The following is a 15,554-nucleotide window of genomic DNA, read 5'->3' on the forward strand; positions in this document are numbered from 1 at the left end:
TCTTTTGAGAGCCGAGCGGGGATGAGGCGTGATGCAGCCCGAGGCCTTCAGCATCACATGTTAGACAGCTCCTCGCTCCATAATCCTCAATCAACTGTGGGATTAAACAAATGTTCCATGTGCGACCAGGACCGCTGAGTCGGATATTGTCTGAAAATAAACTCAATCACAGGGAGAATTTGGGGTAAAGATGACAGAAGATTCCAGGGATGGGATGAAGAGTCCAGCTGCTGTTCAGAGCATGTCGGAACAATAAAGCTTTGAGTGGAACACACACCAGCTTGTTTCCTTCTCAACCGTCTGGAACAGAAGGGACACGGAACCATTTCCTAAAACCTAAATAATCTGTTGTACAATGTCATCACTTTCTTAAGATCACTTTTGTAAGGTTTGTTTTTTGTCATCTTGTTTCAAGCCTGTCTGGTTGACTGTCAAAATATGAAAAATACATTTGTGTCGTGTTTTATTAACAATAAAGAACTTCAAAATGTGATCCACAACGTGCTCTATATATATATAAAAAAACAAATCATTTGGCAGCTCAAATAAATTGCTTCAATGCAAAAAACATCACAAAGAAACAGTTAAAGCTATACTGTTAGCTCCTGTATACACATAAGTCTATCATTTCCTAGCTAGTGTGTCAGATCAGACAGATTTATATCCTCATCTGCAAATTAAATTATAAACTTGAAGAGAAAAGTTATAAAGTTGTAGCTAACTTCAAACCACAGTCACATTTATAACAAAGAGCTTTTACTAAAACAAATAAAAATCATATCTGGTTTAAAGTAAAAAAACACTTGTGAGGAGAAAGTCGAACACCGTTGTCCGAATTCTTTCTGAAGCACAGAGCTGTTAGTTCGCCGTTATATCTTTGTTGCGGTTTTGCATCCCGTTAATTATCTTACTCCAAAGGTTTCCCCTTAACACAAATATATTTTTTATTCACTTTTTAAATTGTTTTCTTGAATAGAAGTCATCTTTTTTTTTTTTGGAGAGGCCATTTTATTCGTAGGATGCTCGAGGTTGCGGGAGGCTTTTAGTAATTCGGAGAGACCTGGCAGGAAGTACCACCACATTGTGGTCATACCAGCAGTGGTGATGAAAACATCAGCAGTGATACAATTATAGTGGGGTTTAATAAACTTGACAAACATTCTTTAGCTCAGTACTTTTCCATCACAAAGAGCGTCATCCAGAAATGTATATTACCAGAGTAAAACTTCCACTCAAAAGGTATCCCCTGCAGTGTAGCACATTTCTTCTATGATGATTTGAGAACACACCACAGCGCCTCACATAGGCCAGGCATGTGTACTACAGCAGTTTCCTGTGGAAAGTAAATTTCAATATTAATTTGAAACTTTTTTGTATAAAATGGTTACACAAAACACAATTAAACATAAATTAAGTAAATCTACCCAAGGTTTATTTCAAAATAATTGTTTTTTTCTGGTAGGATTTCCAGAATAATTGCATGAGAACAATGTGTAAGTGCACCAACAATAAGGTTTTTTTTAAAGCTTTGTTGCACTCAGGGGATCACGGAGGCTAACGGCTGAAGCGAGAAGATGACAAGTTTGACATAAGGATGAAGAAAACATGAATATTTGTACAAGGAAACGTCACACATTTTACAGTTTGTACATCTTCAGAGTTGAACAGCTGTGAAAGGAAACTCAACACTTGCAAGTCATTTAACATGAAAAAGGGGAAGAGGAACTCGTTTCCTTTTTCTGTAATCAAAGGCGGGCCGAGACGAACTGTGACAAATATGATCTTTGACAGCAAAGTCAGGAATCTTTTGAACTCCAAGTGTCCACATTTGTGTCGAGTCGACAGAAAAAAAGCTGGCTCATGAGCTAAAATGGTACATGAAAACCGATTTGAATCATCAGTGAATAGTCCTTTAGGTGTGAGGCAGCATCGACTCAGAACTCCCTGTTTGACATTAGAATATGGAGATGAGACTCACAAGAATGTGGCTGGGAAGTTTAAATGATCATTCTCTGACCCACTACCATGTGTTTATCTCACAAAGTGAGTGAAAATAAATGTATTACTTTATGATTTGTTATTAAAGGATGAAAAAAAGGACCATTTCAAAGTTAAAAAAAATAACTTTCATGATGCTGATACAGGATGAAGAGCGGAGCTGAGGTGATGAGTTCACCAAGAGGGTGTGAGACCGAGAGATGAGTGTTTAGAGTAAGAAAATGAGTTTGATGCATATACTTGTAATTTATCTTGGAACATAAGACCTTTTCTGAACAATTCCACAGCCGTAAGATCAAGATAAACACAGGTCTATGTTACATTATTATATTTCCAGCTCTGAACATTTCAAGAAGCGCCGTCACAACCACAATCCTAAGAAGGAAGCTTATTTTAAGCTCAATTCATGGGAGTGCAATCTAGAATCTTAGCGATTGTGAAAGTTGGGATTTCCAAGAAAGTAAAGCGACCTTAGAGAAAAGAAGAAGTCGTGAGCTCTCACTCCTTCTCAACACTAGCAAGTCTTGACACTCGGGAAGAAAATGGCATCAGAAATTGAAACTGCTACTAACATTTGTTAAACAAATCAATTTATCTTGTGGTACCAATGTGCCACATTCTTATTCCTTATTCAGTCAAAAGCTCGTTTTATTCCTGTCAAAAGAAACCAACAGCACCATGAAACACAACAGAATTGTTAAGGTCCAGCTGGAGGTTCAAACTATTGGTGTCACAGCTAATGTATGCGTGCAGGCATGTCAGACACTAGATGAATGTAACGTGGTAAAAATCTAATCAATAACACATTTTAAAAACCCATTACTGCTCCGTGCATGTGGCCCTGGGGCCGGTCACTGCTGTGGGACCGGATCGTTTGCACCCAAATGACTTCTGGTTCAGATCCACATGAAGGAGAGACTCATGATAACACCTCGATAACACACCTCGGAGAATACTGCGACGAGCAAGAGAACATTTTGTGGATTTGTTCAATCTTCTCTAAGACAACACTGGAGGAGCTTCCAAAGAAAGATCAGTTGTCCTGGCAGTACCTCAAGAACCATCAGCACCATGTGTTGAAAGTCTCATTCAGCTCTTGTCCTCTGTTCGCATCGTGATCTTGACTTTCCTCTCCTCGTGCCCATCTGGGAAGACAGGAGGACATTTTTTTTTTAGTGCACGTTTCTCAGGTAATATTTGAATATTTGTAGTTGTGATGACAATTCACTAACTCCAATGACATGTGCCAGCTTTATGAACTTGGAAAATTTGATTTATATCTAGATATACATCTAGATCTATATATCCTTTTTTTTTAAATAGAATTATATCCATCTATATATCTGTATCTAGAGGTACATCATTTTAACTTTGGGAAAAGAACACATTAAAACTTAAACTTGTACTAATCTGCAACAACTTATGAACGGTGTCAGAGAGCTGATTTCTAAAGGATTGGATATATATTTCTATTAAATGTTAATGTAGGAACATTCTATCCCATAATCTCAATATCTCACAAAAGTCAATTTGTCCAAAATAAAAAAGACAGTCGGTAGTTTGGTTACAAACATCCAGACTTGAGAAATCATTAACCTTAACACTTTGACTTCAAAATGAAAGTATTTTTTATTTGTATCTTTATTTCATAATCATTTCTTTTTTTCCATTATAAATGTAAAATTGTGTCGAAGAATCTGATAAAGACTGCTTTACGTAGAAAAAATTATCGCCTAAAGGTCCAATCTGTGGAATTTAGAAAAGTGTTTTTGGCTCCCCCTAGTGTAAAAAATAGTGTAACAGCAATTTTGTAAATTTTAAGTTTCGCTTTTTGCCATTTCCAATTTGTGTCGGTTCCTCGTTTTATCTTCCTGGAATATTCAAAACGTCTCAGTACTTTGTTAAAATAACACCTACAGCTCTACTACATAAGTTATCATTGTTCAGAATTAAACCAATTATAAGACATTTTACGGTGAATAATGTTGCCGTACTCATGTCAGATGTTCTCTTGCGCTTGCAGCCCTGGTTACTCTCCGGCCCTGATGCCGACTCCTCCATCTCTCCCTCGTCCTCCTCCTCCTCATCTCCGGAGCTGCACTCCAACACAGTCACCGCTGACGACTGCGACAAAAGAAAGAAATCACAATGTGATGAACAAGTTTTTGATTTTCCTGGTCGACTCTTACCTTTCCGTTTGTGGTCGAAGACTCCTTCGTCTGCGGAACAGGGTTCAGAGACTCCAGCAGAACCACTGGGAAAAGTCAGTTTTCGCTCATTCGTTTGCTACAAATGGCTTCGACAAGTTTCTCACCAGGTCGCATGGAAATCGTCAGGATGTCTTGCTCTGCGTTGCTTTCCTCTCTTCGCTCCTCGTCCCGGTCGACCTGCAGAGATGACACTCTTGACTTGACTTTGTTACAACGCTGCACATTTATATCTGGAGAGATGAGTGTTTAATACAAAGCTGAGTGTTTTTTTTGTTTTGTTTTTTAACCCACTTTTAATTTTGATTATTATTCTACAATGAGCACAAATCATTAGCGATTAATTGAGTTAAATTTGTTCATCATTTTAAGAGATGGTTCTACTAACCAAAAGAGCTGAAATACTCTGTTTGAAGGAAGTAAAGGAGATTTTTCTTTTCCCCTGGAAAATGTCTTTATAATTGATTGATTACATTTTATTCCCCCGTGGAAAATACATTACCGTAAAACATTTTTATGGCGTTTCAAAATGAATTTATGGTTATTTGGAACGGAATCCCACTCAGTATTGAAAGAATCAAAAGGAAAGTTTAGTCTGTATTGTACAAAATATTGCCTGGGGCTCAAAACAAGACAATTACTTACAAAACATTTTTTTATCCTGCAGGCCGAAACATCTAATGGCTTAAAAAAAAGAAAAGAACCCTCTTATATTCATTCTATAGATTCATTTTTGACATTTAATGATATCAACTGTCATTTTGGTGATTTAGGTTTTCAGTTGAAAGTTACACCGATACAGGCCACATTAAATGATTTGGACCCCCAGATACTGAGCATCATTAAAGTGAAGCAACATTTTAGTGAGGATTCCTTGCATTTCTTAACTTTTGAATTCAACATGCCACTCACTCACAACATTTTGAAGATCATCTACCCCGACTTTAAGCTCTGAATTTATATATAATATACAAGGACTATTTCATTTTTTTTTTGCAACTAGCGTCATTTTATTGAATTTATTTGGGTGCTAGTACTTTTACAGATGATTAATCATTTTATATAATAGTGTTAAATGTAAGAAACTTTTCCAATCTTATAAGAGCTCCGACTTCAAATATCTAATCGAGACAAAACGGCTCAAATGTTGATTCTGAAAAGAGAAAATAAGGAATACCTGCTCGGAAGAAAACTCCTCCTGCATGACGGCGGCTGGTTGGGATTCACTCGGGGAAGGTGAGGACAGAAGTGTGTGAGGATTATTCTCAGAGTCCATCTCACCATTTCTCGCTTCTCCAGCCTCTCTATCTGGGCTTGATTTGGACTTCCCTCTGTCCGACAAGTCTAAGGGGGCGTCGTAGTGTTCTTTAGATGCTTCTGCAGGGACAGTGTTGGAGGGCTGGACCTCCTTCTTGTCCTTGGCGTGGCCATGATCAGCCAGATTCCTCAGACGGAAGAAAACGGTGGGTTCTTTAGCCGGCGACTGCGGGCTTGTCGGCTTGTGCCACAAAGGCCCAAAACCTGGTCTACGAGAACCCGAATACCCCCCGTACTTCGGCAGCTGGATCGGGTTTGTAAATCGGACGGGACCCAGTTTCTGGGACGGTTGTTGCAAGAAGTTGGCGCGAGCGACTGTTTCTGCTACAGAGACCCAGTCAGTGGGATCCCAGGGGTGGGCGGCAGGGACGCTTTTGATTGGCTGAGGCCGGCAAGGGATCTGCTTGGCTGTGGTCACTTCTCCACTGCCTGACAGGTTTTTAGGAGGCGCTTGAGAGGAGGTTGTTGCTCGCTGGTCGTTCACTTCAACAGAGTGTCTGTAAATAAAATAAAAAAAAAACAGACTTTATCCATCTTCTGTGCACCATAAATTAAAGTCGCTGGTGATTCTCACTTGTTTTACCTTCTCTCTCTAGAGAAAGACGGACTTGTTTCCGCCTTCCAGAGTGAGGGGACCATAGAAAGTGGGATATTCTGGTGGGAAGAAAAAAAATAGAAATTAAGAGTGAGAAGCAAAATGGACCCCGTTGTGGTGAAGAATATGAATTATATTCATGAATATTCAATTATTATTGTTGAATCGCGTCTTATAAAAATATATTTAGATAGATGATGATACAAAGTAGTAAATAGATATGGTATGAGTGTCAAAAAAAGGTTAAAAGACAAAGAAATGTTGATTACTATATTATAAGTAAGTAAGTAATTTTTATTTACATAGCGCTTTTCCAGACCAGGGTCACAAAGCGCTTAAACAATCAAAACAATATTCAATAAAGTACATACTTTAAAGGGTTTAATCATTGTATATATATTTCGTTATTTAAAATTTAAGACACAAGTCTGAGCCTCTGGTCAAACTTTATACACACAAAATGAATACAATGATACATCCGGTTGAATTTTAAGTAGCTGAAACTTGAGGTCAAATATGTTTAGACTGCGATAAATATAGATCAACTTACAAACGGAATCCTCTGCATCTGTCTGAGGTGGTCGTCTGATCATTGAGAGAAAAGAAAGTAAGAATAAAAGGTGCAAATAAACTTAATATAATATAAGATCAGTCTTGTCCTCACCGTCGTTTCTATGATAAGGCTCAGTTTTCACGACAACATCGCCCTCTGTCGGTTGCTCTGCGATTCTGTTGATCACTGTCGCGGTGGGACCAGCAGGGGGCGATAGATCAGGCGATCTCACCGGCTTAACTTCAGCGTTAGTGAATTGTTCACTGGCCCCTCTGCAACGAAAATACACTTCAATTATACACAAGTCCAGGAGAAAACCTGTCCATAAAAAACAACTAAAACAATTAAATATAAATAAGAATTAAAAAGAAAAAATAATGACGTTGTACTTACTTTATCACGGCTCTTAAACTGGCATTCTCGTCTCTTAACCTGCGATTATCCTTCTTCAGCTGCTTCACCTCTCCCACTGCAGAAGAACAATAAAATACAATTAAACATGACTTGAGAGACAGATATTCCAATGAAAGTTTTAATATTTAACCAAGCAGAGTGATGTGCTGGAGGCTCTGGATCTGCGATACTTCAAACTCCTGCTGTCTTCTCTTGGCCACCTCCTGCGTGACGGTGCACCTGTCGCACAGTCCAGCTCGCAATCTGTGCAGGAGACACCAGTTACTCGCTCTGTTTCCGTGGCTGTACTGTTGAAACTGACATTTTCTGATGGATTTGGACATATAAACATATCATAGGTTCAATCTTGGAAAAGTGCATTTTTACATAGCAATAAAATGTAAAGAAACTTGGGTTTTAAATGGGATTACGATGCAGTTGAGATGAGTTTTCCTTAGATATCGATTGTTTTGTGTGCGTCATAAAACTGGATACTAGGAATGACTTCTTAAAAATAGAACTTGAGTCGACTCGAGGAGATAAGGTAGATAACTTCCTGGCGTCACACCTCTCAAATTGCATACTTCTCTCGGTGTACTGGCGGTTAGTTTGCATCAGGATAGTGTACGTACTAACTAGTACGCAAATTCTCGATGGATAGTATGTCTCAAATCAAACACGCTCAAGTAGGAGAACTCACATTTCTCTGATCCTTAAAACTCTTCACTGGCTGCCAGTTTCTTTCAGGATCAACTCTAAAATTCTGGTTCTTACTTTCAGATCTATTCATGGTCAGACTCCTCCTTACATCACTGATCTGATCCAGACTTACACCCCAGCTCGGGCTCTGAGGTCTGTGGATCAGAATCTACTGATGGTTCCTCACACACGGTTCAGGACCAGAGGAGAGAAATCATTCCAGACTGTTGCTCCTAAGCTTTGGAACGATCTTCCTCTCTCTTTCTTGATGGATCTACTGACTCCTTTAAGAAACATCTTAAGACGTTTTTATTTGTTCAGGCTTTTCCTTGATTTTCTGGAACTCCTGTTGTGTTATCAGTTTTATCTTGATCTTTAAAGTATATACTTTATTGAATATTGTTTTGATTGTTAAAGCGCTTTGTGACCCTGGTCTGGAAAAGCGCTATACAAATATAAATGACTTACTTAGTGCTTACACACTAACAGGAAATGACGCGACAGCTTCTTCTTCTACTAATATTTAACAATGAAGAACCAGCTGTAGAAACACTATCGATGACACCTGCTGGCAGCATGTTTTGCAAGTTTGGATCAAGAAATATTCGCAAGATATTTACGCCGGTATCCAGGGCAACATTTTCACCTGTTCTCCAGATTCTTGATGTTTTCCGTCAGGATCCTCTGCTGCTCCTTCATCTGCTGGTTCCTCGTGAACAGCTCCTCCATCCGCTTCGTATCGCTGTGGACGATTAAAGTTTGAGTCATTAATGGACATTATTTTCCGATGACGGCACAACTGACCATCCCTTCTTGTTGGACAGCTCCTGCACTTTCATCTGCCAACCTAGAGGGGGAGAAAACAAAAGAAAAGATTATCCTCCTCGCACCAGTGGTCACTGTTGCAGCCTCACCTTCCACTTCACGTTCATGAGCCTCCTTGACTTTCAGGAGGAGCTCGTGGAATCCCTCCATGTCTGCATTCATGAGCCTGTAGAGCCAAAAAAAACAAACAAACATGTATTCATTCTACTTTGGCAGAGAGCACCTTCGAAACAACCATAGAGAGGTTTTTTTGGATTCATTTAACGAATAGTTTACTGAAAAATATACACCTTTTTTAAAGATTCAGGACATTTTCCCACTCGGTAACTCCTCAATTTAATGAAGCAGCAGCAGCTTCTGTAACCTCACATCGGCTTCACCATCAGTCGGCCATTTTGAAATGTGACCTCTTGATAAAAACATGCTCGCAGCAGGAGTTTCGTTGTCATATCGAAGATAGAACCAGCACTACCAGCTGCGCCAGTTCACACTCGCCAATACATTTCAAGACGCATTCAAAGCGTGCCGAGCTTCAACTTGTGCGTCAGAAGAAGAAGAAAAAAAAGTTGTATAAGAAGAGAAGCAGACACAGAGGTGTCATCAGTGAGTCACTGTTTCAAAACTTGAATTCTACAGGTTACAAAAAAACCTCTTTTATTCCAGCTGTTTACATATTTTTAACAGTGTTCGTATACATCATTCGCATTATAATATGAAGTAATCAAGAAGATACGTTTCATAAATATGGTTTCTGTATAAAAACAGCTGCTACAGACGACCAGATTTAAAAACCAATAGATAATTATGGAATTAAAAATAAATCCGAGGAGAAAATAATAGTTTTCTATATCTTAGGAATTCAAATTAATTTGAAGGGCAGGAAATGTTTTAAGGTAAAAGTTTTTGAAATGTTAACCAATTTCAATTAGGAGGAATAAAAAAATAAAATATAATAAAACAGTAAGAAAAATACATAAAATAGTCTTCATTAACAACCATAAAAAAAGACGCAACACCCATAGTTAGACCATAAAATCTGGGAATAAATATTACTTTTTTCAGGGCATGTATTGTTGTGTAACTCCACTTCTTGTTCTCATGAATAATTAACACTTTTTTTTCAGATTCTTATTATAGATTACAGAAAATAGTTGTCATTCCACAATGTTTAGATGTCATGCCGATCAAAGAATGCGGTGGAAACTGGACGAACAAGAAGTTTTAAGACAGTCACTGACTAAGAATATAGTTAGTGAAAATAAAACATGTTAGAAAAATCCTTTTTGAATCAGTCGACTTTGCTGATGAGGTCACTCGACACATACACACACCTTTATTTTAACACTGAAGATAAGGATCCCTTTCTTTTTCTCTGTCACAAATTGAATTTGTGTAGCTTTACAAAAAAAAAAAAAGTGTCACTGCATTGTTGAGTATTAACATGGTGTTACAAAATAGTTTCATATTCTGTTCTACTCGTGCCTTGACTTGCAGCCTCTTACAAATCACTATTACTTAACTTTGCTCCTCCCCAGATGCAACACTAATAGACTCAGGGACTCATTGATTTCTCGTGCTATAAGGTTGTATAATTCTGAGTTTGGGCGCAGGAATTGAGTGAAAAGATGATATTCCATTTGAATATTTGTATCCTTCGTCTTTGTTATTTTTATTTGATCCATGTTTTTTTATACTTAGACTTCTGCCATTTGTCTTTTTGTTATTTTATTTCACTTTGTTTTTGTTCTTGTTTTATGAACTTATCGTCTATGTTGCTGTGTGCTGACTGGAAAAACAATTTCCTGTAGGAGACCTGCAGAGGTATCAATAAAGTTTATCCATCTACCTCTTGATTGGACAAGCTACGTAGCATGCTTTGCTAACATGAAGGGCCTTAATTGCTAACATTTCTTCTTGGGAATTGTTTTTTTATCTGTAAGATATTTGCCTTTTTGGTGAAGATGGACATTGTTTGATGTCTGCAATAACAACTATATTGCTCAACAACTGTTGGTTACTTTGTGTCCTTTTAAAATCTTCCTCAAAACTAGTCTGAATTTAATTGTTTTTAAAAATTAATTCGAAAATAACTGTTAATACTGGCTCTTAATACTTTAAGGAGCTACAACTACAAAAAAAAGATGGCGTCTAAAGGGAAAAAACAAGTGTCTGATGTTAAAATCGACTTCAATGTTAACTATATCAGAAACAAAACTCTCGAATAAGTGTAGCAATAGTTATAATTAAAGAAAAAAAACAAAACACGAAGGACGACAAAATCAACCGGTATCAAAAAATGTTTGATTCTGTTATAAATGTTATCAAAACAACCACAATCTGAAATGGAAGCTGTAGCACATCATGGTCTTGCGACATAAATCAGGAATAAAAAAAAAAAAAATCATTTTTGTTCCGATCGGTGAGGAGCCGACATGTCAGGATCCGTCAGGGTAAAAGTCTGTTGATCACTTGTGCAGAGCAAGAAAAGACCTGTCTGCCTCTCCCCTCCTCCTCCGATATCGTTTGATCATATTTTCACACACTCCAACTGTTGACGCTCGGAGTCGAGGAACCTTTTGAATCAAGGAAAAAAAAAAGCCGATTTCTCCGACGCTCCTTTACTTTTGATTCATCTTCTTGTTTGTTAGTCACCGACTTTCATGAAACCCTGGATATTTCTTTGCCCAAGGGCCACCTTTGCTCCGAGGCACGTGCTCCTAACCGTTTAGTCAACCAGTTGATGAAGCTATTAAAGTAAAACATAATAAAGCAAATGAGTTTGCACTTTAAAAATGGGCATTTTCCATTAATGCAACTTTCTAAAAAGCGCAAAGTTTCCTGCAGTAGGTCTCATTTTCTCAGGATGGAGTGGAAGCGTTTTCTAAAAAGAGGTGTTGGTTCCTAAAGCGCTTCTACTCCTGGACTAACTCGGGACAAACATCTGCTGAATTTCTTTCAATTTAATTTACAAAAACTCTTTCATACGTCCTAATGAAAGCCGCCCGTGCTGTTCTTGACAATAAGATACATTGTCAATTAAATAAAGCTTCCGTTTTCCTATGTCTTGGGAACAAATCGTTGACCAAAAGGGGGCGCTATGCTGGCTCAAGGTCTCCTCAACTGATGGAATTATTTAAGTGATCAATTTAAGTAGCTATATTTTGCCCTCAGTCATGTAATGTCTTTAAGAAGTGATAAGGAAAATTGCGTTTGACAACATTTTTCAAAGGACATTCTGTTCGTGAACCAGAAACCCATCTACATATCATACATCTTACCGTCTTTTTTCCTGAAACTGAATATTTCATAAAATTATATTGAAATATAACTTTTTTTTAAATGATCGATACAAACCAATGATGCTCCAGGACCTTCATCCGTTTGTTTATTTGAATTTATTCTCATGACATTTATTTAACCTGAATGTGATTTGGTTATTTCTTGATCCAATATGGTCAAAGGGGGGGTCAGGGCCACATATGGGACCAAAAAACTGAGAGGTTGTCAAGGACCTTTAAAAGCCACAAGATAATATGTAGTGTAATCTGCTAATGAACCTCGACTACAATGAAGCTGGGGGGTCACTGCTTGGCTCCGCCCACGACATTTATGATTGGCTTTAAATGAACGACTTTGTAGCAAATATTTGATGTCCTTGTTTTCTTGATTTTCAATTTTTTTTTTTGGTACATATTAGTTTCAAAATAGCAAAAAAAACAATATTTGATTTAAAAGCAACTTTCATAACAGCAGCGAGACACCATTCACACGCAAGCCAAGGTGCACCTGAGACGGAAACTCACCTGGCGCCGCTCTGGTCTCCCCTCTGGCTGCTGACCCGGCTGTTCTCGCTCGCTCTCCCTGCAGAGATGGACCGAGTGATACAGGCGAAGAGAGGAAACGAGTGTGAACGCCTCTCGCCCTCCCAGCGAGACCTCCCCACCCCAGAAAACCAGTCGGAGCAGTTGTTCCCTTGAGGAACACAAACACAGAGGCCTGGGCAAGTTCTCCCTTGATATTCCTGTTCTGCCGAAATCCCACATAACCGGCCAAACCGGCTCCATAAAGGCCTGCAGGTATAGAGGAACAAAACTGATTGGGAAACAGAAACGGTCTTATTTTCAGCTCTGCAGGAGGATTTGACAGAATATTCTGAGACATTAGCAACAGCATGAGCTGAAACTAACTTTGGATTTGTAACATTTTTGATGCTTTTTCATGGAAACTGTCAGACACAAGAACACTTACAGGCTGCAATGCTTGTGGCAATAGATCAGTGTTTGAACAATGTCCAAACTAAGCAGCAGCAGGATGACAGTAGTTAGATGTAGTTGATACGTTCATTTTTAAAGTGGCCCCAAAGTACATATATGGCTAAAGAAAAAAGAAAAATAGATTAAAAGGGTAAAACTCTCATAACTTCTGGTGAGTTTTCATGAACTTTCTTACAAAAAAAACGTGTTTATTTAAGTGTATGACACGATTTGGAATAAAGAACGCACTTGATACATAAAACTTTCACATTCTTGTATGTCATTATTGAACAAAGAGCGTAAAAACATTTTTCAAAACATTTTTTCTCATCTTAAATGTCAAAACTGCCGTTTTTTTTAAATGAATTAATTATTTTAAAAGTTTAAATTACAAAACCGGTACATATTTAAGAAAAATTTACTTCTTTAAACCACTTTAAATGACTTAAAATACCAGATTTGCCCCTGATCAGTAAATTTGACTGAAACTCTTTATTCCTTTTTATATTTAAAAGTACTAAATAATTACCATATACGTGGTTTATTCCACAAACGCACCATTATGTCTGTACAATGCATTCCTGCAGGTGGTAGGACAAAGAGATCCCAGCATGCATTGCCGTTGACATAAGGATTAGGGCAAGAATCTGGACGTCTCTGAGTTTGACAAGATCATGTAGAAGACATGAGTATAAATGGACACGAGCTTCCCCTCCCATCATTGCTGAAATAATTCTCATGGGTGTGTGTAAATAATCCAGTGAATACAAAATGTGTATGGGAAATCAAAAATAATTATTCATTAAAAAAAAAAAATTGACCTTGTAAATAAACTGTATATGAAGTATTGATTATATGGCGCCCTCTAGTGGACCTTATACGTTTTAAAAAAGAGTAAATAATTCGCTAAATTATCATCGTTTCAAATTATGTTTCTTATTATCAGATCTATAACTGAAAAAACGTTTATTGGTTATTGATTTTACTTTTAATAAAATTCAAAATGTATTCTTTAGGGAAGGTTTTCGCAGGTGTGCGTGATTGCGTCACGTGACTCGGCGTCGCAGTGATGATGGCGGTGTTGGTATGTTTATAAAATGTTATAAAGCTTTAGGAGTTTAATCTTCGAGTTAAACGTGTTTTACATTAAATTATTCTGCCGCTCGACAGAAAAAAGGAACCAGGAATTAAACTCGAGTGTAAAATGTCAGCTACAACTTTTCATTTCCCTGCTAAACTATGTATTGCATGCGTTTAAATTGTATTTTTGCGTTGAATTTCATGATACTGATAAAAATGTCCTTATGTTTAATGTCATTTTACAACTAAATGTGAACATGCATTTAATTTTTGTCCAGTTTTGAGCTTAAACCACACGCATTTTTGTTAGCAACACTAAGCCAGTATTTAAAAAAGTAGAATAATACTCTTTAAAATGTAGTGATAATATTGAGAAACCAACTTATGTTGCTCCAAATATAATTCAACTATAAACGTATTCAATCGATCGACCAAATGATCTAGTTAACATTTGAAAAAAAACAACAAATTGTCCAAAAGGCTCTTAATACATGTTTAACTTTGTTTAAAACAGTTATATACACTATTTATTTTCAAATTATACAAGTAGTTATAGTTGCCGCTTGCATGACGTTTTTTTGTTAGACACAACATAACTAGGTCAACAAAATCATGTCAATGTATTTATTATTACATTAAAATGATAAAGCCATCATGATCATAGAAGAATCTCAAATAAAACCAGATGGAAAAAATGTTTAATTTTCATGCTTCAGCCAGAAACTCACATCTCATCTTTTGCTTTCTTCTCTCCTCCGACTCTCCAGCTTCATCCACTGCTCAGCACTGATGCATCGTTTCAACTTCTGGTTCTAGAGAAGGTCAGTTTTCTTCAACGGCCATCTTGTTCTTTCAGTTGGTTAGACGACTGGAGTTAAGCAACATAACAAATATGAAATGAACAAGTAAATATATTCCAAATGAATACTCTAATTAATCGCTCTTATGCGTGTAAATAGTACTTATTTGAACCAAGTAGTATTTATTTATGGTAATGGTGAAAGAGGTCAGACAGGTGTGACTTTGTACCTGTTAAACTGAGAGAATCTATGAGGGGGTTAAAAAGATTTGTCGAGTTATTTGGGCGATTAAAATTCTTCAAGGGCCACATTAAATAATGTGAATGTTGTTAGGGGCCGTCAAGCAAAAAGAAAGACGAAAACAATCCCTAGGAAATGCGTCATTAGGCCGTGACATTTGTTAAGCTAAATAAGCTGCAATTTTATTCTTGTATAGATGAGTTTCAAAAAATGTCTTCAATTAACTTATAAAAAATATTTTGAGGGATTAATATATACTAAAAAAAAGACACAAAATGGAAGGAAGAGTTGTGTAAAAATGTAAATTAATAATAAATACAAAATATTGTTATATATAATATTTGTTAATGCATTAGAATAAATACAGTGAAAGGGCCGCAATTTGTCCAGGTCTGACATAGAGTAAAACTGGACGACTCATAAAATTCTGTTTCTTTATTCAAGGATAGAAACAATAGTATAGCTCGATGACTTGAAAACAGTCAGTCAAAAGATAAAATCAGAAACTAAATTATATAAATATTTTCCAAACATGAAGCATATTTATTATTAATTTCTTAAATTACAAATTTCATCAGAATTCTTATTCTCTTA

The 15,554-nt window shown here is 37.1% G+C and overlaps 1 protein-coding gene across 1 annotated transcript; it reads right to left on the reverse strand.

The window, feature by feature from the left end:
• Nucleotides 1-563: 563 nt before the first annotated feature.
• On the reverse strand, nucleotides 564-12,578 carry rbbp8nl (RBBP8 N-terminal like). Its single transcript, XM_087782123.1, has 14 exons — nucleotides 12,391-12,578; nucleotides 8,677-8,753; nucleotides 8,567-8,609; nucleotides 8,409-8,504; nucleotides 7,215-7,327; nucleotides 7,064-7,139; nucleotides 6,782-6,942; nucleotides 6,668-6,702; nucleotides 6,106-6,176; nucleotides 5,383-6,019; nucleotides 4,313-4,385; nucleotides 4,188-4,252; nucleotides 3,993-4,122; nucleotides 564-3,143 (listed from the first exon to the last, which is right to left on the reverse strand). Exons 2-14 carry the CDS (start codon nucleotides 8,747-8,749, stop codon nucleotides 3,088-3,090), a joined length of 1,629 nt encoding a protein of 542 aa, XP_087638249.1. The 5' UTR covers nucleotides 8,750-8,753; nucleotides 12,391-12,578; the 3' UTR covers nucleotides 564-3,087.
• Nucleotides 12,579-15,554: the final 2,976 nt, after the last annotated feature.

This window comes from Callionymus lyra, chromosome 19, assembly GCF_982586985.1.
Source record: "Callionymus lyra chromosome 19, fCalLyr1.hap1.1, whole genome shotgun sequence".
Lineage (NCBI taxonomy): Eukaryota > Metazoa > Chordata > Actinopteri > Syngnathiformes > Callionymidae > Callionymus > Callionymus lyra.

What these genes read in the sequence shown, in the direction of transcription:
- rbbp8nl (XM_087782123.1), bottom strand. Translation starts at nt 8,749, where the DNA reads ATGAATGCAGACATGGAGGGATTCCACGAGCTCCTCCTGAAAGTCAAG. An exon ending in CTTCGACCACAAACGGAAAG is followed by an intron (nt 4,123 to 4,187) that starts GTAAGAGTCGAC and finishes CTTTTGTCGCAG; the next exon opens with TCGTCAGCGGTGACTGTGTT. An exon ending in CAAGAGAACATCTGACATGA is followed by an intron (nt 3,144 to 3,992) that starts GTACGGCAACAT and finishes CTGTCTTCCCAG; the next exon opens with ATGGGCACGAGGAGAGGAAA.